Source organism: Coenobita brevimanus, chromosome 21, assembly GCF_032717465.1.
Source record: "Coenobita brevimanus isolate Jiangsu-jjx chromosome 21, ASM3271746v2, whole genome shotgun sequence".
NCBI classification, from domain to species: domain Eukaryota; kingdom Metazoa; phylum Arthropoda; class Malacostraca; order Decapoda; family Coenobitidae; genus Coenobita; species Coenobita brevimanus.
The window spans coordinates 2,740,180-2,766,648 of NC_136974.1; the positions used below are offsets into that span (position 1 = coordinate 2,740,180).

General features: G+C 42.6%; 1 protein-coding gene across 3 annotated transcripts in view; it reads right to left on the bottom strand.

The window, feature by feature from the left end:
• LOC145392236 (uncharacterized) overlaps window positions 1–26,469 on the bottom strand; it is an 83,055-nt gene that overhangs the window by 18,331 nt on the left and 38,255 nt on the right. For all 3 annotated transcript variants that reach the window (XM_080266698.1, XM_080266699.1, XM_080266697.1), the window contains exons 2-5: window positions 25,540–25,733; window positions 5,255–5,379; window positions 3,906–4,045; window positions 1,516–2,104 (exon numbers count right to left, since the gene is read on the bottom strand). In XM_080266698.1, coding sequence (XP_080122824.1) covers window positions 1,516–2,104; window positions 3,906–4,045; window positions 5,255–5,379; window positions 25,540–25,720 — 1,035 coding nt within the window. In that variant the 5' untranslated portion in view covers window positions 25,721–25,733. The remainder of the gene's footprint in view (window positions 1–1,515; window positions 2,105–3,905; window positions 4,046–5,254; window positions 5,380–25,539; window positions 25,734–26,469) is intronic.

Genomic DNA, 26,469 nt, shown 5'->3' on the forward strand with positions numbered 1-26,469 from the left:
TAAAGGATAGTTATATACCAGATTTTCTCACATATTTTTTTACTCCAATATTGACGTTCTTTCTCTATAAACTGTACCATAATCTGGGTAGATCGGGCTCCACTGCTGAGAAGGGGCATTTAGTGGCATAATAAGCAAAACAACAGTTCTGATGGATGGCCTCTTTTCCCGCCTCACTGACATTTTTGTAACCCTGTCTGAGCTACTCACGACTGTGGTGGTCGTGGCTCCGAACTGAATCCTGACACAACAGATGATCCAACAATATTACAATGACACTGCGACAAAAATAAACTGTACGAGTATCAATTCTTCGAAGTTTTCACCCTTCTAGGTACACTACTATCCTATGCCCAACTCAAGGATGATGAATTTGTTTGAATTTTTCGTGAAGACTGAATGGCTTCCAACAGAGGAACTCGTTTGCAAAGAAAGCAGAGGTCAAAGCTTCGAATAGCAACCTCAACGCTGAACTGTGGAATGTTCATTGCGTGAGAAAATGAACGTGGTTGGCCTTTGTCTCATCTGATGGCCATCCTACTTGGTTTATCTGCCATACCGGTATTTACATATCGAAAGGGGCCTGGACGTCAGTAAAAGTAGCTGGATTAAGAAAAAAAAAATTATATGAATGCTGTACTAGTTTATGCCACAATTTAATATTATTCTTTCGTTTAAAAAGGCATTAAACTAATATTTAATTGTGCTAAGTACTGGCACAGCAGCAGTTATTGGTATCAGAGTGATGATGTGCTTAACAGGCCAAGCTTCCTGTATGGCGGTCACTACCTGGGCGCGGCTCGGCTGTAGGGAGTAGGGAGAGGGAGAAGGAGCTGGGAGGAGTTGGAAACTGATGACGGGGAGGGAGAAAATATGAAGAAAGGGAGTATAGAGAAGGACAATTATCACCATTATTAACTTTTCATCATCCTGTCAGAAACATGGAAAGAGAAAACATGAAATTTGGAGAGCTATGGACAGCTCGTCCAATGACAAAACGTAAAATAAACGGACGTAATGGAAGACAAGAATAACTATGAAGACAAAACATGGTTTACGGTAAATGGAAGACGAAGAAGGAGTGACACAATGGACGCAAAGGAGTAAAGAAGTAAGAAATAAAGAGGAAAGAAGAAAATACAATATCAAAAGTGAAAGGGACGCATGAAAAAAGATAACACACAAGGAATGCAGAAACAGGTCAAATGGGAGACGAAGAAGGAATTAAACTATGGAGACAATACGGTATATAATGAAGTACGGAAGAAGGAAGGAAATGCAGTACCAAAAGGTGGATGGGACACAAGAGAAAGATACCACACATCGGAAGTGGAAACATAAAAACATAAAAGATAGAAGAGACTCAAAAACAGGAAAAAAACAAGGAAAATGGAATCAGTAGAAAGAAAAAAAAAAAAAGAGAAACACATTATGCTGAAAAACACAGAGAACACAAACACAGGAAACTTAATCACAGGAAAAACGAGAAAGATAGATTTAAAAACACCAGAGAACCTGTTTGTTGTTGTTGAAGTCGAGGTTTCGCGGGATCTCGAGACCGTGAGTCATGAAGAACGCTATGACCTCCGCCTTGCCCAAACACTCCGAGGTCAGCACCGTACTCAGGAAGTCAGCGTCGGAAATCTTCTCAAAATCAACAGCCTTGAGCAGTTCCTCCACCACGTCGCCCAGTTGGCTCAGTTTCAATTTATTCTTCTCGACGTACCTCAGACCCCAGTCTCGGATCGCTTCAAAGAGCTTCAGTTGGTTCTCGAGTTTCATGTCCTTGTGGCAGATAACTTTTTGCGCCATTTTCTTGTCCAGCTTCAAGAATCCTTCGCATGGTACCAGATCCACGGCGTTTTTAATGAGTTTCTGCCAACATTTTTCGCTCATCTCCCCCAGCGTGTCCTCGGATAACACCAGAAGGTCGAACAGGTTGCTCTTGGAGTCCTCAGTGGCGGGTTCAAAGTTGTCGATGAACTCTTCTAAAAAGGTTAAGGATTTGATGCCCAGACCCGCCAGACCCCACTTCCTACTGGCTCTCAGTAGCTCGAAGGCCACGCTGATGTTTTTGCAGTCGATGTTGTCTGTGTAGATATACCTGGTGAAGAATAATGTTAACTGAAGTAATTATTATTGCTAAAATATCGCCGTCTTAATATGATTCGTTATATTTTATTATAGAAATATAATAATAATAATAATAATAATAATAATAATAATTAATAATAATAATAATAATAATAATAATAATAATAATAATAAGGGATGAAGTGTTGTAAAAAGTTTCTTCTCACACAAACATCCATCAAAGCATTGCCAACCATACTCATTCCCAGCACACCACATCCACCCAACCACTGCTTCGACCTCTCATCACATTTGGCATTCAGTTCACTTGTTAAAATTATCCCATAAGCCCGCACAAAATATCTCTCTCAGTCTCATTTCTTTTTCATTCCTAACCTGTACAATATGCCTGATCCAGCCTTCTCATAATTTCATAGACTTTTCCATTCTTTATTTGATTTTTAAAGTAATTTCTGTGTTCCTCGTTTTCTTATTTTCACACATACACACACACACACACACACATAGGAGAAAGAGAGAGAGAGAGAGAGAGAGAGAGAGAGAATCATCCTCCCACTGCCTTACAACTTAGTGACTTTCAAGAGACGTCAGGTATATGAGATGGAGTGTGAGTAATTCTGTGTTTACGTTGTTCTCCTTGGAAAAAAAATTGTTATAAGCATTCACCCAGCCCATACTATGACTCGTATCCTCGTCGAGTACGGAAGCTCCCTAACACCTCTTCCTAAGCGATTTATTTTGTTTATTATACCTTACTGTCCTTTTCTGTGTAACATAAATCCTCCCATCATCGTCATACTCTGCATACATGACGTACAAATGGATACTGACCAACCATATCCTAAAACAAATCGCTTAGGAATAGGTGTTAGGGCCCGAAGAGGATACGGGCCTATGATATTTGTAACATTCACTTTTCCTAAGCGTACAATTGCCTTAAAAAATTTTACCTCCTCTCCCGCCCCTCTCTCCACGGACTTTGAAAATCAGTGTAGTGGTCTTGCGGCAAACGAAACATTACGACACAGATATGAGACCAAATAAAGTCATCAGTGTCGGCTGCTGCGGATTCACTATACAGATTTTCAAAGTGTATGGACAGAGCAAAGCAGGAGAGACGACAGGATTATTGATTTCGACTGTACTACTCCCCTCCTGTCCCCACCTTAGACCAACCATCTCAGTCCGGCCTACCTTTTCTTACTCTTTTTCTCCTCTCAGTCCTCTAAGTTTGAAAAAAAGGCAAGAAAAAGAAATAGGGAAAGAAAAATCCCACTGCCAACGTCTCGCCTCAACAAACACCAATTGCCATGAAGTACACTCAGTAACCCACCCCGTCCTGCCCGTACCACCCACCCACCACCTTCCCAGCCCATCCCACCCACTCTCCTCCGCCCATTCACTTCCTGCTCATCCATTGCACACTTAACTACCCAATAACCGCTGAACCACCTGAACTGCCACTTTGCACGTCATCAAAGCCTGATTACCCGTCTGTTACGCTTTTACTTTGGGGAACATACTATATTTCTCTTTTTATTCGTATCCTGTATTAAAAAAAACATTATATTAACACAAAATTTCTTATATACTTATTCATTTTTTGGCCAAACATCTTTATAGGGGTGACCTGAATCAATCTGTCTCGATGTGAATGACTCAGACCTGAAGGGACCTGGTTGGACGTGAAATTTTTGACGCGATTTAATACGTGATGAAAATAAGGTTAGGTAATGATGCTTATTCCCACTGTAAATACCTGTGAAAATAAGGTTAGGCAGTGATGGATATTCCCCACACTAAACACCTACTTGAGGATGTGCTGGAAGTCGCTGGGTTTCATATCAGTGACGCGGATGGTGGTGATCTCGTTGGGTCCCGGGTGTGGGTTGACCTGGTGCACTAGCCTGTACAGAGGCTGGCTCGCCGTGGATACCAGCAAACGGTGGGCCTGGGGACAGAACACTGATTAGATGGTGGTAAATACATCTGAAAATCTCCACAATGTAATGAAAATCCAGGAGTTCTACTGAAATACAGCTTAGAATCAGTGCAAAGCTGTCCATACGAAAACCACAGTACAATGCTACCTTTACTGCTATTTGCCCTTTATGACTATGATCTATATATTGACGTGCAAAGTTTTTACTGAATTCACTCATTTTACCGCTACTGCAACCCACCACTGCTAACCACTCACATTACATTTTACAGCCACTCATGAAGAACCAACAACTAACATGCCACTAATAATTATATCTTACCTTACAAAAGCCACTGCATCCTCAGCTTCACGCCTTGAAGGACTGAGATTTATATAACAGGTTACGATAATTTTTTTTTTTTTTTTTAGTAAGATTTTTTTCAGCTGGAAAAAAAGAATTATTAGACATAGGATAACTTGCATTCCCCCTTCTTCGTCCTTCCTGCAAAACCAAGATACAGTTGCTACAAGGAATTAACTGTAAATCAGTTTATGAATTAACGTCCAGACTACTCTTGATTTCCCCCAGCTACCCTGAAGCCGGTGCCGTTGAGAAACTCCTTGCGATGGCACTGATACAGCCAGGCAGCCCTAATGTCCAGCTATGTAAACACCACCCAGATCCCTTCCTGTCCCCCGAATTGTGGACAGTGGACTGCAGAAGGGAAGCATCAGCCTGCAGTCCATCGGGTTCAGATTTCGGATGAACCTAGGGCTACAACAACAACAACAACAAAGGCCACGCCCACCCTCTCTTCTCCTCTGTTGACTTCTGCTTGGACCTCCAGGCGTGGCCTTTGTAACAGCACTAATTTGTAAGCAGGCAGACACACATCTATTCACTTCATCACATTAAGTGTATATGTGTTGTATATAGGTCTATGTTGGCATTCTACGTGGGAAGCATGCATGTTTGTTGTAGTATATTTATGAAGACTACTAGCAATCATTAGCAAGCCAATCTTCCACCTAAAGGCAATGGGTAGAATACATTGCGGACTACAGAGCTGCCAGCGTATCACTCCACCACTACACCACCGCCACCCACCTTGAAGACACCACTACACCACCGCCACCCACCCTGAAGACACCACTACACCACCGCCACCCACCTTGAAGACACCACTACACCACCGCCACCCACCTTGAAGACACCACTACACCACCGCCACCCACCTTGAAGACAGCCACATTGTTCCCCTGGCCCACCCGCACGTTTAGGTCGGCGAACTGCCCCGTGTCCAGCAGGTACTGTAGCCGCTCCACCACCGACATCTCTCCCGTGGCGCCCAGCTGCACCTCTGCCACCACACCAGCCAACACATTAGCGGCAGTTGAATTGGTTTTGTTTGTGGTTAAGGATATACGATAAGGTCTTTAGTACATGATAAGATCTTCACTGGCTGCTGATTGTCCTCACTTTATAAATACATAACACTGAAGTTAAAGACACGCAATAAGGTCTTCTGTATGACAGTGAAAGATGTTTTAATAATTATAATTCTAAATAAGACTCAAATACGCTTACAAATAAAAGCAGCAGGAAATAATCAGAGCTGTATTTTATAAGATAAATGTCAACATTATTATTATTAAACACAATAAACTAAGATGCTAAAAGGACAGACTATTAAAATAACTGTTTAACTCCTTCAGTATGATGAGGCCTTTCATATGTTCTGGTCATCGCCGAACAGTTTTATTCGGCTTAGGAGAGACCCCTCACACTGAAGTTGTCAAGTAAACATCTGTATCATAAGATTATTCCTTTATCTAATGAGCATTTTCGGACTATCTAAATAGTTTAACAATGTGCTAACCTAATCATCTACCACAGACTGTTACCCAACTAAACTTCTAATACAAACAACAAACACTCTACAAAATCTCTTCTCAAGCGCCAAGGCTTTTATCTCCACTGAGGGGAGGTGTACGATGCTGGAATTTGCGTGGCGTATCCATCGTGGTCTTGTGGGCTGAAAATTGTACTATCAAGTAAAGGGTTCGGGTCGAGTTTCTGTTTACATCCAAGGGCCTCTGGTTCATATTTGGATAAGCATCCGATCATAAAGTGTTCTGCGCCCCATGAAAAGACCTTCAGATAGGGGCAGCGACTTAGCCTCTCAAAGATGGCTGTGCACGACGTCAAAGTGCATCATACCCATCGAGGCCTCTGCCCCTCATCCCCAGGCAGAGCAACACGTCTCCCTCGTTGTCCGCCAGATAAGTGGACGTTTGGCATTATCACTTTTAGCAGAGTATGTATTTGTACACTTCTAGCGTACGCATACGTAAGCAATTCTGCCTTCTTGAGGTAACACCTTTACCACTTTTGTGCGAAAGTTGGGGTATTTAAAGTACATCATCCCCCCCCCCACACACACACAAGGGAACGGTGTGGTCAATGCTAGGATGTCAGGAGAGCTTAGAAGAGCATAATTTTTCCCATTAAATGACAGGTATGGGGAAGGCTTCAAGGAACTAAAACAGTATATATCACGACATTACGAAGAAACACTTCCTTAAAGCGTTACTCCCTTTCTTTACCAATGAACTTTCTGTCGCATCTCTGGCCGTCTGTACACGAAATTTTCGATTGTGTATGTCAACCTTTAGTATGAATAATAATGAAGGTTAAAGGTAAAGAATGCAGATCGGTATGAATATATACTTGTGGATACATTACAGCAGCAAAACGATGATGCTACAACAAGTGTCATGAGGTGCAACATAACTCCTGTCAAAGAACGCTAGGTCTCCGTAATATTAGTTCAGTTAACGTATGGCTTACACAGGTGCATCCATAGCGCTTGTATGGCTAGGGAGAATGCAGTATGACTAAGGAGAATGCATTACTGTATAATCATCATGACACATATGCTCTTTAAGGACACACTTATAAACATTTGGAAGCAGTAATAGATGTATGGATAAAATATTGTAGTAAGACAGAGAGCGAAGAAAGCATATGAGAACTGCAAGTTATCTTAGGCATGGCTCTGGAGAGAAGTAGAGAGGGATTATGGATGGTGTTGTGCATAAAAGGGAAAGGGAACAAGTGAATGCAGTAAAGTGGATTTATGATGTTAAAAAAAAAAATCATACTGAGTTAAGGACAGAATGTGGTGAAGGATGGAAGATACCAAATATGATGAATGTAGATTATTCGATTTTGCTTCTCATGTGTGGATGGGACCTTCAGAGACTGGTTTAAAACTTGGTACATACGTGTTTGTGGGCGGGAATGTCTGCAAATGAATCAAAAGAAAACCAAAGTGTCCAATGATGGGAAGAAAGACGATCCACGATATTACGAGCTGGTTAAAGGTGGAAAAAATGTCAGTCCTTTAAACCTTGGCAGTATGATACAAAAGAAAGAGAAATGTGAAAAGGATGTGCAAGGCAGTACAGTGCAGTGAAGAAAAAAATGATGGTGTTATAAAGACACTAATAAAAAATAAAAAAAAGGAAAACGAAAAGAAAAACGGAATGCCAAGGCTGCAAGAGGAACCCATTAGGGTGTAGTAATAGCAACATCAACTCGTGGGTGAGAGACACTAATATGGTTTGAACATAAACTGTCAAGTAGGAATGCACAACTTCACAGGGTATAATCCCACCTTGCCCCACTACCTAACACCATCTAAATTAATCCCACTTGCCTCTTTGAATCAACCCGCACTTATTTTGCTCCCCGGCTTTTGACTTACATCTCACCGACCTACCTACAACCGCCTTTTCACAGGGTATACTTCCCCTAGCGTACCCCACCACCCCCACCATCCCGCCCACCCTTCCCCAAACACTCAAACCATCTTCCTCTGATGTGTTGATGTTATAAAATGATTTACTCCATTCATAGCCAGTCTAAAACGTTTGTAATTTAGAGTATGATTATTTTCCTAGTTATGACTGGGCTGGAACTGATGTCTTGTGACCTTGATTGGCCTGACTGGACTGGACTGGGTATGAGGAAATGATCTTGGTCTGAACAAGGCTGAAACTACCCAAAAGAATGAAAGAAGCAGTGTCTGAAGCGACTTGAATGGACTTAATTGGGCCAGAACAGATGTAGTAGTAGTAGCAGCAGTAGTAGTAGTAGTAGTAGTTGTTGTTGTAGTAATAGTAGCATTATTATTATTATTAGTAGTAGTAGCTGTTGTTGTTGTTGTAGCAGCAGTAAAGTAGTAGCAGCTGAAGCAGTAGTAGTAGTAAAGTTGTAGTAGTAGTAAAGTATTAGTAGTAACAGTTGTAGCAGTAGTAGTAGTAATAGTAACAGTAGTAGTAGTAGTAGCAACATCCTCACCAGCACCCGAAATGGACGTGAGAAACCTTAGCGAACTTGACGCAGACAATATAACCATCGACTAATTTATTCCCTGTTGAGTCATGCACGGGAATAGTAGGCCATTGTGACTTGTTCTTCTAAAGGATATGGCGGACAGCGTTTTTAAAAGCCTGATCACTTTATCAACACGACACAGATACGCGGTTTCACAGCAAGGAACGTGAGATTATTCATGAGCATCTGCCTGCTCTTCTAGTGACACCAAACTACAGTCACAATAAGAGAAATCAGCCCCAGTCGTTTTACTGCATTTAAAGGGGGATTCATGTAGTCTGAGGGGATAAGGACTCAGTACATGGCCACATCAATATTCAAACGCAATTAGACAAAGTAAGCATGCAAATCAGACTAACTACCTCTACGATAGCCCGTTTACGCTGGCAAAATCTTTAATCTCTTTTAGTTCGAATAATGGTGAAATGGAGTGACTAAAGGTTTTATTTATCTAGTAACCAAGGAGAATCATTCCTGCCACATAACCCAGGCTCATTAAATTAGAATTAAGAAAATGCGAATGAATGTGTTTGTGTGGATGAGTAAATTGGGAGTGTGTCGTCCTATCTCGGCTACCTCTCTTTCTCTGGGGGAAGCAGCCTAGGTATATATACAGTAGATACATCATACTAGAAGTTGTAATTGGAAAAAAAAAAAAAAATGCGAGCTTGATGTGATTTTGCGCCATTTTCCCAGGGGATACGCGCCTACCACGCAACCTTCTCGAGATACGGAGCCGAAGCCGTGCCAGCTGCCGCGCTCTCCTCTGGCGCCAAGGGGGACAGGCAGGCAGCGGTGTAGACGACGCTTTTTAGAAGACTAGAAGCGCATTGACTCATCAAAGGGCTGGCACGACACCTGACCTTGTGGTTAAAGGTGACTCATTTTAGCCTCAAGTAAGTCGTGGAGTCGTTTCTGACCCTGATTACCAAGAATGAGGTTTACCAATAATGATGGTATTTGTCATTCATTTTTATTTATTATTATTATTATTATTAACTTATTATTATTATTATTATTATTATTATTATTATTAGTAGTAGTAGTAGTAGCAGCAGCAGTAGTACCCCCAGGTTCATCTCCATAGATTGCAGAAAGTTGTCCTCGCCAGTCCACCAACCTCCTTTTGTCGGATAGGAAGGGAACTGAGGGACATTTGCATAAACGGGTAGTGGAACCACTGTTAAATCGGTGCCACTACGTGAAGGCGTCCCTCTCCATCACCCCATTGTTAGATGTAATGTATAAAGAATCTGGGTACTTTATCCTTTCAACCGGTGATGTATTTTTCATATTGTTTTTGCTGTTTCGTGGCGACTTTGTTCGGATTAGGAAAGATTTCGAATAGTAGAGGTTAAAAGCAGTCTACACTAACCCCTTCACCACAAAAGATTATCCCTACGCTGAATAAAATTGGCGGGAAGTAACCAAAACACGCTGAAAAATAGGTAATCAGGGTAGAAGGATTTAAAATGAAGGCGAAAGAAACTCAAGTCTGAATACCCATAGTCTGGTAACAAATAAACTGCTCAGTCGATTACATACTGAACCTGCTGTGTAAATTAATCAGTGTGAATTAATAAGTATGATGGAATGCAGTTTGTTTAATGCAGTACGTTATATAGGATACGCTAAATCTTACGGCCGTTAATGTGATGGGACTGGTGCGATAAGAAACGTTTAATGTCTAATCTGTTTTGATGTGTGGCACTGAAGAATAATTACGAGACATGTTATTGAGAGAGAGAGAGAGAGAGAGAGAGAGAGAGAGAGAGAGAGAGAGAGAGAGAATGTTCGCGTCTGGTATGTTCTCGTCCAACGGTTATAACACACACACACACACACACACATGCTAACCTGACTTACGGAATGTCAAGGTCTGCGTGAGTGATAAGTGTGGCGTGATGTTGCGTAAGGTGTGAAGATCAGTTTCGCTTCCATCACTCGACGGACTGTGACGTCACCGCCGCGCCATGTTACATTTCTGATAAGTATTCGTGTCACTGAGGCGGGCTGCTGGCTGGGTATATGCACTATTTTTAAGTCGTGATAAGATATAAAGGGTAAGAATGCACAGAGGGATGGGAAGGGCTGAGAGAATGGTCGAGAGTTGAGGAGAATACGTATAGAACTTACATATCGGTATTTATTCTGCTACTGTTTGTATTTCCAGACACGTTATTTAAATGATCAAAACACCACACGAATGAAGATGAAAGTATTGTAAAAAGAGGTACGTTTTTTTGCATGTTTCAAACTGCCGTAAACAATAGTCTCTACACTGAATATACAAACAAATTTACTTCTTCACTGTTTACTCCGTTCACTACTCCCTCCATCTTTCCGAATTTGAAGTAGACTCACAACCTTCAGTTTTCCTTGCCAGTGTTAAGGTACAGAAATAACGAAAGCAAGCGAGTATTGCCGAACCTACAAAAAGCCGAGCGCGTGTGTTTGTATGTCGTCACCTGAAGCCCAGCCAAGCCCGCCTGCCAACCCCTCCTCACCCCCGCCATTTTGAAAATTTAAAGTGTTAGAAACTGCGCAGATAAATACTGTCCTAGATGTGAAGTCATTAAACCTCGACAACCACGTAGGAGGACGGAGAAAAAGCGAACATTTATTACAAGGTGAGTCTGTTAAGATTCTTGTGCTTGAAATTCCGTCGCCCTACGTCTTGAATCTTCCAGTTTTCACGTTCGGGAATTTTACTCAGTTTTTAGAGAGACTTTTTGAAATCACTGGGGTGGGGAGGCTATGCAGCTGTATATATGAAGTATGAAGGAGATTAGTTTGAGGCCACCCCTTCTGAGATTAAGGCCTTGGATATAGGAAGATAAATGGGTAAACAGATAATGGATGGATAGATTAACACATATAGATAACTTTCACTGACTCCTTGACTACAAAACACCTCGTAAGATAACGATAATCATCATCATCATCATCATCATCATAAAACCTGAATGAGTCAACAACATACAAAACAGATCCAATACATCCTCGGACTAAAAGGGACTAAATACGGAACAACTGATGACTAATGTGACAGGTGCAATTCCTACAACGACAATAAAAGCCAATACAATGACACTACGACTGCACTTGCATCGCTCTCACTTGGCACCACTCACGCAGGGGCGGTCGTGGCGTGTGTCGTAACGTTCTTAATGCGTGTACCGTGCTGCAACATCTGCCGGGCTAACTCACCGATAAAACTAGCCTAATTATCCCCAGGTACGACTGTTACGCGTTATATAAAGCACTGGAGGTAGAGGTAATGTGTTTTTGACGTACCAGCGAATATTTGATCACAGAGCCCCCGTTATGATTAAAATACCGAAATGGTCAGATTCTGCGGACGTTTGAAGTTTTGAATGTCGAGGTGTGAATGGTGCAGATGTGAGCAAAAGTTCGCCGACACTTCTCTGCCGGCTGTGGCAATGGAAGATATTACATGAACTATTTTTTGTGATAGTAATATGACACAAAGAAGTATTAGAAGGAAGGATACTCGGTTGTTTAGGGAGGAATGAGAAATATGGAAGACGGGACACAACTCTAGAAGGGGACTGTCGGCGAATTTTGCTCATGGCTATACAGGGTGACAAAAGTATCTACCCAGCGTTTGACGAATACATAGCGGAAAAATCGAACCATCTGAAACACGCGCTGTTAAAGATAAGGATGTTTCACTGTATTTCGTCAGTTGTAAATATTCTTCAGACAGAACTGGGAGGATGGCAGATTCTCTATGCATTTAAACTTTTGAAACTGGGAACGTATTATTTTTGTTTATTGTTGTTCTCTCAAATTATTTTATTTAACTTAGGAAAGATTTATAATTCTGAAGGGGTTAATGAAGGCTGTGTCTGTCTCCTTAAGCTGTAAGTCATGTGCTTAATTAAATGTACTGGAGACAGCAAGAATAAGATGAAAAACACGTCATGGTTCTGAAGAGGCTGTTATCCAAGCCACTGGATGCAATGTAGGCTATTTGAACGTACGTAAGATCGAATCCCTGTCGTAACTTAGATTTCTTTTTGCAGGAGGAATTAGAGACATGGGGATATTATGCTCCCTCCTTTCCCTGTCCTTCCTGAACAATATAACCAACGATCATTTTTCCCTCGTATATGAGAGTTGCATTTTATAGGAGGAACAGGGACATGGAAAGCCTTGATAGTCTCCACTTCTTTGTCCCTCCTGCAATAAGAAGTCCAAGTTACGACAAAAATCGGTCGTAAGCAGGCTCCAGTATCCCAACCCTGATCGATTTATATACTGTACAGTCAAGGGCCCTTATTCTCGCAGGTTGAGGAAGCTCCCTAACACCTTTTCCTAAGCGATTTATTTTATTATATCTAGTGTCCTCTTCTGCGTTACATAAATCCTTTCAATATCGCCATCCTCTGCATAAATACCACAGAAAAGGATATTAACCACCCATACGTTAAAAGAAATCACCAGGGAGGAGGTGTTAGGGAGCGTCCTTAACCGATGAGAATACAAGCAAAGGCAACTCCCAGACAGGTAAAGGGCTCAGTAAAGGCTGTTTTATATGTATCCTACTATACTGTATATACGGAACAATATTCCTTTTATCTTAACTTGGCACAGGTTTTCGTCCTTCTGCAGCTTACTTCACATAGATCACTGGCAGACTAAAACAATTGGCTTTACATTCTTTCCACAGCACTTCTTCGTGACTAGCTTTGTGGCCAGCATCTTATTCTCTTGCAAGGGCTCAATATTCAAGATGACACGTGAGGTCAGAGCAACAAAGGTATAATCACTGTGTTCTGTGGGTTTATCTCAAATTGGTATTACTGGCAACAAAAAGAAGGGTTTTGTTTATTTTCTGAGTGACTTGGAGGGTTGAAGGGAAGTATTTTTATTGTTTGATGAGTTGGAGGAGAATTAGTATGCAATATGAATCTGAAGAATGTAAGTATGCATCAGTCTTGTATATATAGCTACTTGTCCTCACGAAGCAGCTTATATAAAATTCAGATCGAGTATACACACACACACACACACACACACGAATAGCACTGCGAACACCAACTTCTGCATCTTTTTAAGAGTTTATAAGCTTGTGGGGGAGGAAAATCAGTCTTATTCCTTCTTAAATCACTAAAATTGCCAAGTATTCCGCATCTCGTCCCACTGATCACGTTATAATAGTCCAATATATACAACCCTGTGTGTGCTGTGAAGGGTAAATAGACTTAATTATGCTTTCGTTATCATCACTATCACATTAAGTACTATGCCAGTTGGTGCCAAAGAGGACGCCTTCACGCGGTGGTGGACTTGCCGGGGTATACAAACGTCCTTCAATCCCCTCCCTAGCCCCCGAAAGGAGGGAGGATCGTGGACTGCAAGGAGTAACTAAAGCCCGCAGTCCACCGAGATCAAGCACATGTGAGAGTAGGGTTGCAACTACGAACAACTAGTTTTTATTTCCATTACATCCTTTGTTTTTCCTTCCTCCATTCATTGTCTAAAAAAAAAAAAAAAAAAAATCAGCCCTTCACGCCAAGGATTGTTTGTGGGGCAGGACCGATAAGAGCGCATTTTCTTTTAACTAATTAACCTACATTGTCAAAGTGACGCACATTTCCTTCGCTGTGGCACTGGCAATGTTGTTTTTTTTTTGCATTATTTTCATCCTCCTTGTTTAACAGCAACTGCAAAAAGGCCATTGCGTTAATCAGCGTTGTGTTGCTGTCCTCTTTGTTTGATGTACCTAAGTAACGATTGCGATACTTTAAACTTATTTTGATTTTGAGCTGTTTTTATGGTGTACTGCAAAGTAAAAGCGCTGATATCAAGAACTATACACAAACTTATGGGGTGATGCTTTTTATTCAAATAGTTGCTTTCCTTGTATAAAGAGGATAATATAGGCAATTTAGAGTTAGCTGAAGGCATACCCAGGGAGAAAATTAATTCGATATTTAAAAAGAAATAAGGACATGTGGTTTAGTGAACAACCAAAGCAGTGGAGGGATGCCAAAATGCCTGACCATCATCACCACCACAGCCACCACCACCACCACCGGGCCAGACTTGCTAATAAACTTTGATCTGTGTTTGGAGGAGGAACATGAGAGGAACGTGAGGGTCTTCCCACCTCAAAAACAAATCTTGGGTACGAGAGGAAATTTATCGTAAGTTAAGAAGAATTATCCTTGGCTCTATTTGGTGTGGAGGATGGATAAGGAATTTGGAAAGCTCTGACTCTTCCTGTCCTTTGTTCTTACTGGAAAAAGAATCGCGAGAGGGGGATGCTGGTGTGTGTATTGGTGCATCTTAGCCTTGGCCCGGAATAGCCTTTGTGTTGGGGGTCAGGGGGAAGCTATCAAGGTCGTGGTGTTTAAACTGGGACCGCCAAAATGTAAGCAAGACCCCCCCTTTGTATTTATTTTTTGGCGATAATTTCAGAAGTATGTAATAATAACAAACCACGTACGGCCCTGTATCACTTCTAACTGCACTCTGTAATGTGGGATGCAGACTAATTACATCTCTTATAGTGCTCCCTAAATGACCTTCAGAGATCATGGGCTTCTCTCCTCCTCCCTCACTTGCTTTACCGGTATCTCTCAGTACTTCACCCTTCCTTCATCCCTCCTTCTCTCTTTGCCTCTCCTTCATCATTTCTTCCTTCATTTACGTGTGTCCCTCCTTTTCTAACTCCCACTTCCCTCATTCCTTCATGTACAATATACGCTGTACTTATCTTCCTCTTTCATCCATCTTACTTATTCCTCCTTTTCTCCCGTCTCCCTCCCTGAATCTCTTATCTTCCTCCTTTCCTTCCCTCCTTTACTCATCACTCATCCCTGTCTTCCTTTACCTTCCTCCACTACTCACTCCTCTTCCCTGCCGTCTCCCATCTTTCATCTTGTCATTTACATTCCCTATTCCCTCTCTCGTCCCACTTCTTTCTCCCATTTCCTCTCCCCCTCCCTCACATTCCCTCCTTCCCTCTCTCCCTCTTTCACTTCTCTTACCCCTCCCCACCTCTCTCATTCTCTCCCTCTCCTTTCTCTCTCTCTTTTCCCTCCCGTATCCCTTCTCTCTCTCTCTCTCTCTCTCTCTCTCATTCACTTCCCTTACTCAGTTCCATGTCTTCTCTCTTTCCCTCCACTCTCTTTCCTTTCCTCTCTCCCTCTCCCATTCTTCCCCTCACCTCTCTCTTTCTCTTTCACCTACCTTACATCTTCCCATCCATCCTCTCCTTCCCTCCCCTTTCTCTCCTACCATCTCTCCCTCCTTCACCCCCTTTACTCCTCCCATCTCTTTTCTCCTTTCTCTCACTCTTTCTTCTTTACCTCTCTCTCTCTCTCTCTCTCGGGAGGGGGCCTAGCTGTGCATTGGTTATCACATCCACCTCACAATCAGAAGAACCCAAGACTGATACTGAGGCCGGTCAGACTGGCGGACGAAGTTTGTTTTCCGCGCGTCCCTGTTCACCCAGCAGTACAGTTAGGGACCTGGCTGTAACAATGACTACTGCGGGTCGTGCTCAAGGGGGGAATACAGAGATTTACGTGTTAGAGGGGCGCCTTCACGTGGTGGCACCGATATAAGCAAGTCACTCCACTGCCTGGCTATACAAACGTCCCTCAGCTACTTCCCTATCCCCGAAAAGGAGGATGGTGAACTGCGGAAATTCAGCTTAAGCCTGCAGTCCACTGAGTTCACATTTTGGATGAACCTGGACCTACAGCTGCAACTAGGCTCATTTTACCCTAATTTGGCCCAGATTTTCGTCCTTTTGCTCATTTCACGTAGCTCAGTGGCAGAAAAAGACAATGCTACAGCTTTACATTCTCCCTGCAGTACTTCTTCGTGACTAGCATCATATTCTAGTGTTAATCTATTGTTAATACCCAGTATTCATGATGGAGGGATGGCAACTTTAGGCCAGGTTGGAGTAAAAAGAGTATAGTACCGGGACTTTGCCAAAACTGACTGTCTGCCTAAATAGCCTTCGTGCAGTTGATAGGTGTAAATCTGAACATACTTGTCCTCCATCTCTTCTCTCCACCGCCTCCCCTCCCCTCCCCTCCCCTCCCCCTCCCCTCCCCTCCCTCATCACCATCACTCCTTTTCAATCGTCAGTTCACTTTTTTATCACTCTGTGGGGGAGGGAAGGGAGGAAGGTTAAGCAGGAGGGGTAGGGACAGGAGGGGTGGAGGAGTGGAGAGAGAGAAAAAAGAGAAGAGAGGAAGGAAAAGGAAAGGAGATAAGGAGGGGAGGTAAGGAGAGGAGGAATGGAGAGAAAAAGAGGAAAGAAGAGATGATGGAAAAGGAAAAAGGGGAGAGGGAGGTGAGGTAAGGACAAATGGAGAGAAAGAGGAGAAAGAAGGGGAAGGAAAAGGGAGGAGGGAGGAGAGGTGAGGACAGGAGGAATAGAGAGAAAGGAGGAGAGAGTTAGGGAGGGAAGGATGACGGGAGAGAGGAGGGGCATGGAGGAGAGAGGACGAATGGGAGAAAGAAGAGGAGAGATGGGGAGGGGAAGGAACTGTGAGGGGAGAGAAGGAGTAAGGAGAGAGGAGAGGAAGGAAAAGACAGGAAGGGAGGGAAGTAGGGAAGAAAAATAAAGGTAAGGAAAAGCAGGTGAAAAGAGTGAAGAGTTTAGGGTGCTGCATGGTAATCTTTCTCACTTTTTCCTGCCGGCTTCGACTGGGGTGGGAGGGGGGATGGAGTGAGAGGGGGAGGCTTCCTGTTTTCCCATCGTTCTGTTAAAATCTAAGACCAGTTATCAGATTCATACCCTAAAACTAACAGCCTCTGAAGGATTGATAGGCCTGTTGCTGTTTGCTTTCCCTTGTACCTCTCCTTGCTTCCCTCTCGACACCTCTTCTATTTCTCTCCTTCCCTCCTCCTCCTCCTCCTTCCCTTACCCTCTTTTCCTCCCTTTCTTATCTCTTTCCCTTCGTCTCAAATTTATCTCCCTCTTCTTTTTCATCCCTCGCCCACCCATCTTGTCTCCAAATCCTCTTTCATCCTCCCTCCCTCCCTGCCGCTTACCACTCCCTCTCCCTCCCACCTCCCTGCCACTTACCTCCCTCCCTCCCTCCCTGCACCTGCCTTGCCATATTTAACTCACAAGGTTAAGTTTTTGCCCGAATATCTTAACTTATCGCACGGGAGCCTTACCTTAACATACGTCTGTCTTTTTTAACCCACTCTGGTACTCTCTCTCTCTCTCTCATCCTTGTTTTCCATTCATGTAAGGAGATTTTACCATATTAATTCACTTTCCTTTTTTATTTCTTATTACAAAGTAGTATATGGAGGCGCTAATCGTCCACTCACTCGATGTAGTACTGCCAATAGGTCGCTGTACGGTGAATGGCAAATCAAATGGTTTTTATGTAACCCAGGAACCCATTTACTACGCTGAGTGGTAACCATATCACTAAATGACGCCTTGTGGACTAATGGGTTACGGCGCTCTAGCTGGATAGGGCCTGCAAGAGTTTACATTCGAAGGTATCCTGGGGTTTACTGCTGACAAAATGCTACTCAGGGGCCAGGAGCCATGTCGGGAGTGCGTAACCTAGCCTCGGGCCCCTACGTTCCTAATGGGGTAGGATAGGTTGCATGATGGAGTTGATTTAGTATGCTACACGCGCACACACACACACACACACACACACACACACACACACACACACACACACACACACACACACACACACACACACACCCACACACCAAATACTCTGTCTCTGTCTGTCTGTCTGTCTCTCTCCCTCTCTCTCTCTCTCACCCTGTCAACACCTCCATCTCTCCTGTTTACCCACACCACCACCATCATCACCAACACCACACTCTGCTTTCCACCCCAGTACTGCCAACGCCTAGCCCACTCTTCACACTGCCTTACCCCCTCTATTCCTGCCAACTACACCTACGGGGCTTGCCAACTATGCCACGGTGTTCTTGTGCCGTGTTTACCCGGGTTTGCATTGACTGGACTCACCGTACTCGCCCTGGCAGAGGAGAGTTCGTAACATGAGTCCTTTTGCGATTTATTAGGCGTCTTACACCCCCATATTTTCGTATACTGCTTAAGCTTTTCAATATATACCTGTTTTACCCCAGTACCACACTAGAGGGAACTAGACAGCACTCAGGGAGCGCATACCTCCGCCAACCTCATTACCAGATAACAGATCATCACCAAAATTCAGTCAATTCATCCTTGGCCCATGCCCTATATATCCACAAAATATCACTGAAATCCATACATAACTTTTTTTTTTTTAGCTATCTTGTGGAAAAAAAAAAAAATCTAAACCGGAACTCGAATTCAGACCACCAAAAAAATATAATCAACTCTTCCTTGGCCCACGACCGACACATCCACAAAATTTCACTGACATCCATCAATAGCTTTCCGAGATATCTTAGGGACAAACTGACAATTAGGGCTGAATACATAACCTCCTCCAACTTTCGCTTGCGGAGGCAATCAATGTGTACTAAGCAAAATAAATAACTAAGGGAGAGGTGTTATGAAATATGAGTCACCAAGAATACGGATCTAGAAACCGTGTTCTCGAAGGTGTACTAGACTTCGCAGCACTGTTTCCTTAGCGACTTATCTTGCATATTACTCACTGATAGCCTCGTGTATGTTATTTACATCTTGGTTGTTTTCTGCACCCGTAACACAGCACACGATACTATCAAGGTGTTAAATAAGGTGATGGACTTGAAATTGGCTTACTGAGAGAGAGAGAGAGAGAGAGAGAGAGAGAGAGAGAGAGAGAGAGAGAGAGAACTGACCTGGGTGTACGGATGAAAGCAATACTCAGACATTTCAAGCCAGACTAAATAAACTTCTGTCAGTGTTTACGAGGCAAAAACGACCCTCCCTGTATCAGTTCCAGCTACATCATCCTCTGCAGAACGATCCCTCAATGGCCTAAAAAAAAAAAAGAAAAAAAAGAAAGAAAGAAAGAAAGAAACTAGTCTATAACCTTCCACAGACTCCACCTGACTCTAAATTCAGCCTCACTCTCATTCTCTTTTGGATTTTTCTTTTCTTCTATTTTCCTTCCTTTTCTTTCTTACTTTCTTTTTCTTTCTATCTTTCTTTTTACATTATGGAGAATGGATCTTTCGCTGGCTTATGGTTTAGTCTGCTGGGGGGATATTAATTACTGTTTTCGACTAAGCCTAACTTGGATTCACCTGATTGATCTAATTAGGCTAGACTGGGTGTGATGGGCCATGGATGAGGATAGGGAGGCATAAATGGACTTAATTAGAACTAACTTTAATGCCTTCAATCGACCTGGCTGGACGTAATTAGCAGAGATTGGCCCTAATTGCTGTGAGTGTAGTGGACATGACTAATAGGGCCTATGAGAGTGGATGTAACAGCACCTGAAGTGACATGACTAAACCTGGATATTGACCTCAGTTGACCTTGAATGAACAACAGGGTCAATTTATTCCTTTGACCTTGAATGAACAGTTACAAGGCCAATTTATTCCTCTGACCTTGAATGACCAATTATCAGGGCCAATGAACAATAACAAGACCAATTTATTCCCATTTAGCCCACTCAAATATGAAGCCATTTTGATTGTTGCTCTTACGAATGGCCTATGTCAGGTGGTAATGAAGGTGATAGGTACGTCAGGTGATGGTTATGGAGGGTCGATCAAAGTATAAGGTAAACAGTCACGCTCGATCTTTCTTTATTTCTTTATTGCTACGGCCAAGGGAGTTTTATTTATCTATTTATTTATTTATTGTAATGCCCTAGAACAGACCCATGGCAGAGATAAGGGCCAGAGTCTCCATTAACCCCTTCAGGTCCATGGCGTCCTTTTTAGATCAATTCTCGCAACCGCCAGACGATTTTATTCGGCACAAGACAGACCCCTCGTAATGATGCGTTTAAAGAAGAAAATATAAAGAAACAATATATTAAAAAATGGAGATGAAGGACGATTTTTTTTTTACATTAAATAGGGAAATATAAAGAAAAATATATATATAAAAAAGGGAGATGAGGGTAATAGCTGAAAAACATTACGTAGAGAATTGTGGAGGGCGAAAATGGCCATGTGAAGAAGATGGAGAGGGAGAGACTGACGAGAAGAGTGTATGTGAGTTGGAAAAGGGGGAGGGAAGGGGAGGCCAAGGATGAGATGGAGGGATGGAGTGGAGAGGTATATGAGAGAGGGGGGTGTGAACTGGGAGCAGGGCAGTGAAATAGTGGGGGATAGGGCGACGACATGGAGGCGATTTGTTTGTGGCCACCCCTTACGGAATTAAGGTGTCTGGCAATAGAGACATAGACAGAAAATGAAAAGACACTAGACTGACAAAACTGCAAATTCTAAATGTACGGGACGAAAACGGTGATGAAAAGAAAACGTGATTGATCATTTCAGTCCACATCATTCCCAGATTTTTCTTATCCTACCAGACGATTTTCCTTAACGAACAAATCCCAGGAGTGAAGGGGGGGGGGTTGATGGAGGCTTCAGCAAACCCCTCCAGTTCGAAAAATCCCTCCCATGCTGCATAAACCGCCTGGAGAATGAAATAAGAAGAGAAGTCCTCGAATTGATGCAAGAGGGCGTCCCTATTTTAAAGAAAGTTGTTTGGTGTAGCCTGTTTACTCGAACTTGGCCTAAATTACCTTCTTTACACCTTGACTTCTCACCTGTAGCAGTATATATAGTTAGACAGATAGATATACTGACAGATAGACAGATAGATTGAGTGATGAGACAGATGGACAGACGGATAGACATATAGACAGACTGACAAAGATATACATAGGTAAATAGATAGACAGATAGATAGCTAGATAAATGTGAGAGAGAGAGAGAGAGAGAGAGAGAGAGAGAGAGAGAACGCAAGCCCTTCATCAGCCGTGGGAACAGGTGGCTGGGTGGGGGGGGGGAAGGAGCACACCTGATGAACTGCCTTGTAAAAATGATAAAAACCTCACCTGTTTCACCTAATTAACCTCGCAACCCACCTGTCAAAACAACCCAGCCCACCTCACCCACCGCCAGCACTCTATCTATCTGCCTATCTATTGCTCCGAGCTCTCTGTATGTCTATCGACCTATCTATCTACCTACCTACCCATCTGTCTATCTGTTTGTCATTCTCTGTCTACTGCTGCGAGCTCTCTGAATGACTGTTTACTCATATCTATCTGTCTATCTATTATCTACCTATCCACTTATCTATCTATCTGTCTATCTATTGGTGTTACCTCCCTGTGTGTCTGTTTACCCTTATATCTATCCATCTATCTATTGCCCCGAGGTCTCTATGTCTATCTACTTATCTATCTGTCTATCTACTGCTGTGAGCTCTACGTGTCTACCTATCCATCTGTCTATCTATCTACTTATCTATATATTTATTGCTATGAGCTCTGTTTTATCTATCTGTCTATCTGTTACTGGAAACTCTATTTATGTCCATCTTTATCTATTGCTGCAACCTCTCTGCATGTCTGCCTATCTCTATATCTATCTGTCTATCTATGACTGCAACCTCTCTGTATGTCTGCCTATCTCTCTATCCGTCTATCTATTGCTGCGAGCTCTCTGTATGTAAGTCTATCTCTGTATCTATCTACCTATTCCCGTGAGCTCTTGTGCCTACCTTAGAGGCCGGCAACCTGCGGCTCTTTTAGGACACTTTTGCGGCTCCAGGAGCTTCATAAATAATCATTTATTCTTTCAGAGTGAAGGCATCATATAACACAGACAAGGCAACTTTAGATTTTTAATTCAACTTTGTAAAGATCTATAGGCATCAATCGTTATGACTTCTACAAATGCGAGTCATATCATTATAGTTAGAAGTACTGCAGATTTAGGTCTATGAGGCATTTTTTTAATTTCGGCTCCGAGAGTATTATATTTTTATGAAACTTTAAAATAAATGACTCTTCTAGCTTTAAGGGTTGCAGATCTCTGGCCTATCGCTATATCTATCTGTCTATGTATTGCCAGACACTTTATCTCAAAGTTTATATAAGATGACAAAAAGTAACCAAATAAATATAACTTGAATATTTACTAAGGACGTAAGAGAGCTAATAGGTCTGAGTGAGAAAAGCTGGGAGAAGGCTGATGATGATGATGATGATGATGATGATGATGATGATGACGACAAGGATGATGATGGTGATGATGATGATGATGACTGAACGACGGCCACGAGAGAGTATAAATAATTTTTTTTTTCTTTTTTTCATAATGTTCCCTCCGACAACGCTACGCAACCGTCGAATGTACGGTCCAGGTCCTCTTTTTCCGTCCTGAATACGAACCAGGCTACAAACACCACATTATCGCTGGTCTCCATCCTGCCAATCCAAACAGCATTTCCTCATGTAAAGAACTGAGTCACTGTACCTTTCTGTCTCTTAAAACACACACACACACACACACACACACACACACACACACACACACACACACACACACACACACACACACACAAAGAAAGACAGGAAAACAGAAAACAAAAAAATGGAAGAGTTTAGATTAATGCATGTCGACTACACGTGGGTCACTGAAGCAAAGAATATTTTTTCCAAGTCCCACTTTTCCCCTAGAATACAATCAACAACGGCTAAATTTTACAGGCAGATCTCCATTTAAAGTATAGGATAAACAGGGCTAGTGGGGAAAACAAACTTTGTCCAACAGTCTGGCCGGTCAAAGAATAGCACTCACGTTCTTCTAGTTGCGAGCTACCATCCCGTGTTAGGTCTTTCTCCCTTTACTCTTCCATTTACCACGAACTTTTAAAACTGCAAACCTTCACATACGCGGGAACACGTGTGATTTAGAAGACAGGTGGGGTAGGAAGTCACGCACGTCGGGTTGAGTTGTGTGGGGAATGTGGGCAGGCTAATCAACTTTTATATTTGTGTTTTGCTAGTCTCCTAATCCTGAGTTTATCCACAGTGCCCCGGGAGCAACGTCTATATGCTTCTCTATCACCACCCTACCCCCCACTCCAGGTCGCCCTCCCTCGTATATCACCTGCCTAAATACCTTGTTGCTCAGTTTGTCAGTGCTGATGGGGGCGTAAGGTATATTTATCATTCTCACTCAGTGTTACCGGTATAGAAATTACACATCTCAGTCATCTATAAAATTGCACCTCATACTGTCATGCGTATGATCGTACGGGTAAAGCATAAAATCAAGCCAGTGAACACTACAGTAGTCACACAACAAGCAACACGACCACTGCACCGCACACCACTACGCTGACTGATGCTGCTCGCTACTGTGTCTAAGCTAGAGCAACACATTTACCCAAAAATAAACCACTCTGAGCAATAAATTAAAGTTATAATGAACATGGCGGAAAATCACAGTAACGCGATCATCACTGGCTGATAAGAACACCCAGAGAGGCAGAAGAAAAACTTATTCAACACAGAGTATAGAAAAATCGAAAATACACACAGAAAATTATACTATTCTTCTGTAACTCTGTTTCACCACTGAGAATGACGAGAGCTGTCACCGAAACTAAAGGTATACATTTCTCCCGCCAATCTAAGTATTCGGCTCATACATTTGAAGTCTTTCGAATTATGCATGGAAAAAAAGAAATGCTACTTGCCTACAGGTGATTATTACACCCTTCAATTTATAACAGCGGTGGTTTTTAGGTCAGTCATACCTCATTATAATTTATTACCATTCTGAGGCTTTGACAATATTAATGGCTACCGGATGCCAATTTACACTCCACCTGTGGCTTCTCTATGTATCTAGTGCTAAAAAAAACTGCAGCTGTGTGGAACTCTACTAAAGCAATGTTCCTCAGTGCTAAACATTCCTCACTACTGGTGTGCAAATAAGTCACTCTAAAACGAATCTAAGAATCACTCATCCCGCCTTACCACTCCTCCAAGCTCTTGGTCTTTGGTAAATGAAAGGAAATCAGAAACAAGAAATAATCAAAATAAAAAGGAAAAGAAGATAAAATAATAATAATGATGCAAAGAGAACAGTGTAAAGACGAAGTACTTTAACTAAAACAACTTAAGGTAAAGGCACAAGTTTGGCTGCAGTCGTGTTTACATCAAGTCCAGTCAATACATAAACTGGGTTGTGCCTGGGCGGGGGTCAGGCTGTACGCGATGTCCAGCCTGGGTTGTAAAAAGTGTTGTGATTGGCTAGGAGCAGAAGTGACGTAGGCAAATTTTGTTTTGATTGGCCGAGACGACAACACGACAACAGCCTGGGTGTTGGGTGTTGGTGTGTGTTGATGTTGGAACCGTCACCAAATACTGAGGTAAAAATCTAAGGTTATATACTTATGTCCTGTGTCAATCACCCTTTCAGTTGACATACTTTAGTTACTCGTTAAACTGAAGATTTTAGGCTTTAAGTATTAGGATGAATGACTGTTAATTTTCCTGCACATCTGATAGCACTTTGTGTGTGTGTGTGTGTGTGTGTGTGTGTGTGTGTGTGTGTGTGTGTGTGTGTGTGTGGATATGTTTAAATGTACCTGACTGCATGTGAGTCTGTGTGATTACAACTCTCTGTCTGTGTACATGTGTGTGAATGTTTAATGTTTGCATCATTTATAAATTTATGGTTATAAAATACTGTACAATACATATTATGTACCGCATCAGTAGCTGGGGCGCTCAGCATTCACATAATTATCTGATGCAGCGCAACCTTAAGGGGACTCTACACTGAAAAGCCAAATGGTTTCCAGTAATCCAGGAAACCATTTACCACGTTTGGGTGGTAACCATACAACCAAATGACGCCTGGTGGTTTCGTGGGTTAAGGGGCTCCAAGCGGATGGGACCGGTAAGAGTATATCCAAGGGGTGGCTGGGGTGTATTGCTCACATAATGCCACAGAGAACAGAGTGAGGCTAGTCACCCCGGTCTCAAATGTCAAGATTGAGCAATGTAGTCCCGAACCCTTAAACTCCTGAAGGGGAAAAAAAAAGAAAAAAAGGTAATGATGTACTCTATTGGCGTATGCGGGTCTGATTACAAAATGGTGTGTGTGTGTGTGTGTGTGTGTGTGTGTGTGTGTGTGTTGCCCTCACCCAGCCACTCGTGAAATCCACTGTCGTCCATGGGGTCCCCCGGGGTGGTGAGGAGGTCAGTGTCCTCAGACCAAGGGGAGGGGGTGCTTGGAGGGGTGCTGGGGGCGGGGGAGGAGCCGCGGGAGTCCCAGCTCGAGTCCTCCCTACCCCTGAACACGTTCCTCGCCGTCCACGTTGCCATCCCGCAGGCGAGTCTGTGGAGAGAAAAAGAAATTATCAACAGGTAACTTTATCCACGCTCACACCATTAAAATTATCGATCTCATTCACCTTGTTGGCCCTAGTGAACCGCACCGTCCACAGAAACATCCATAAAGAAAGACAATATATATTTTTTTAGCAACATCTTAAAAATTTGCTTCCCAGCGTTAAAACTTATACCGGTAATGTATGATCTGGTGGTTTTGCAACGTCCTGACAGACCAATGGCGCCGTGAAACACCTGCTCAACACCTGACTCCTGAACTCGTTGTAGGAGGACAGGTAAGGGGCTGCAATGAGAAAGAAAATACTGAGAACTACTGAACTACACCTCTCTCAGTAGGTCACGGTACCCTATGATCGGTACATGCTGACTGAAACCCTACTTCCTACGTTACTCTGGTTTCGCTTGCAGTACTAATTTGTTTTTTCAGCTGGCCAAAAAGTGTACAGTGAATCAATAATGGGTTTCATACAAACTTTAAGATTCCTTGTGGACCAAATGATTTTACGACGATGTAGGCTTGTTTCAGCTAATTTATGCTGTTGACCCATATGTAATGAAAATATTTCTTTAATTTTATAACGCGTTAGGCCTGGTTTGTTTTTACGTTTTCACTATGTTTTGGCTTATGATTGGCCATTAATACGTTTACACACACACACACACACACACACACACACACACACACACACACACACACACACACACACACACACGGCTGTGAC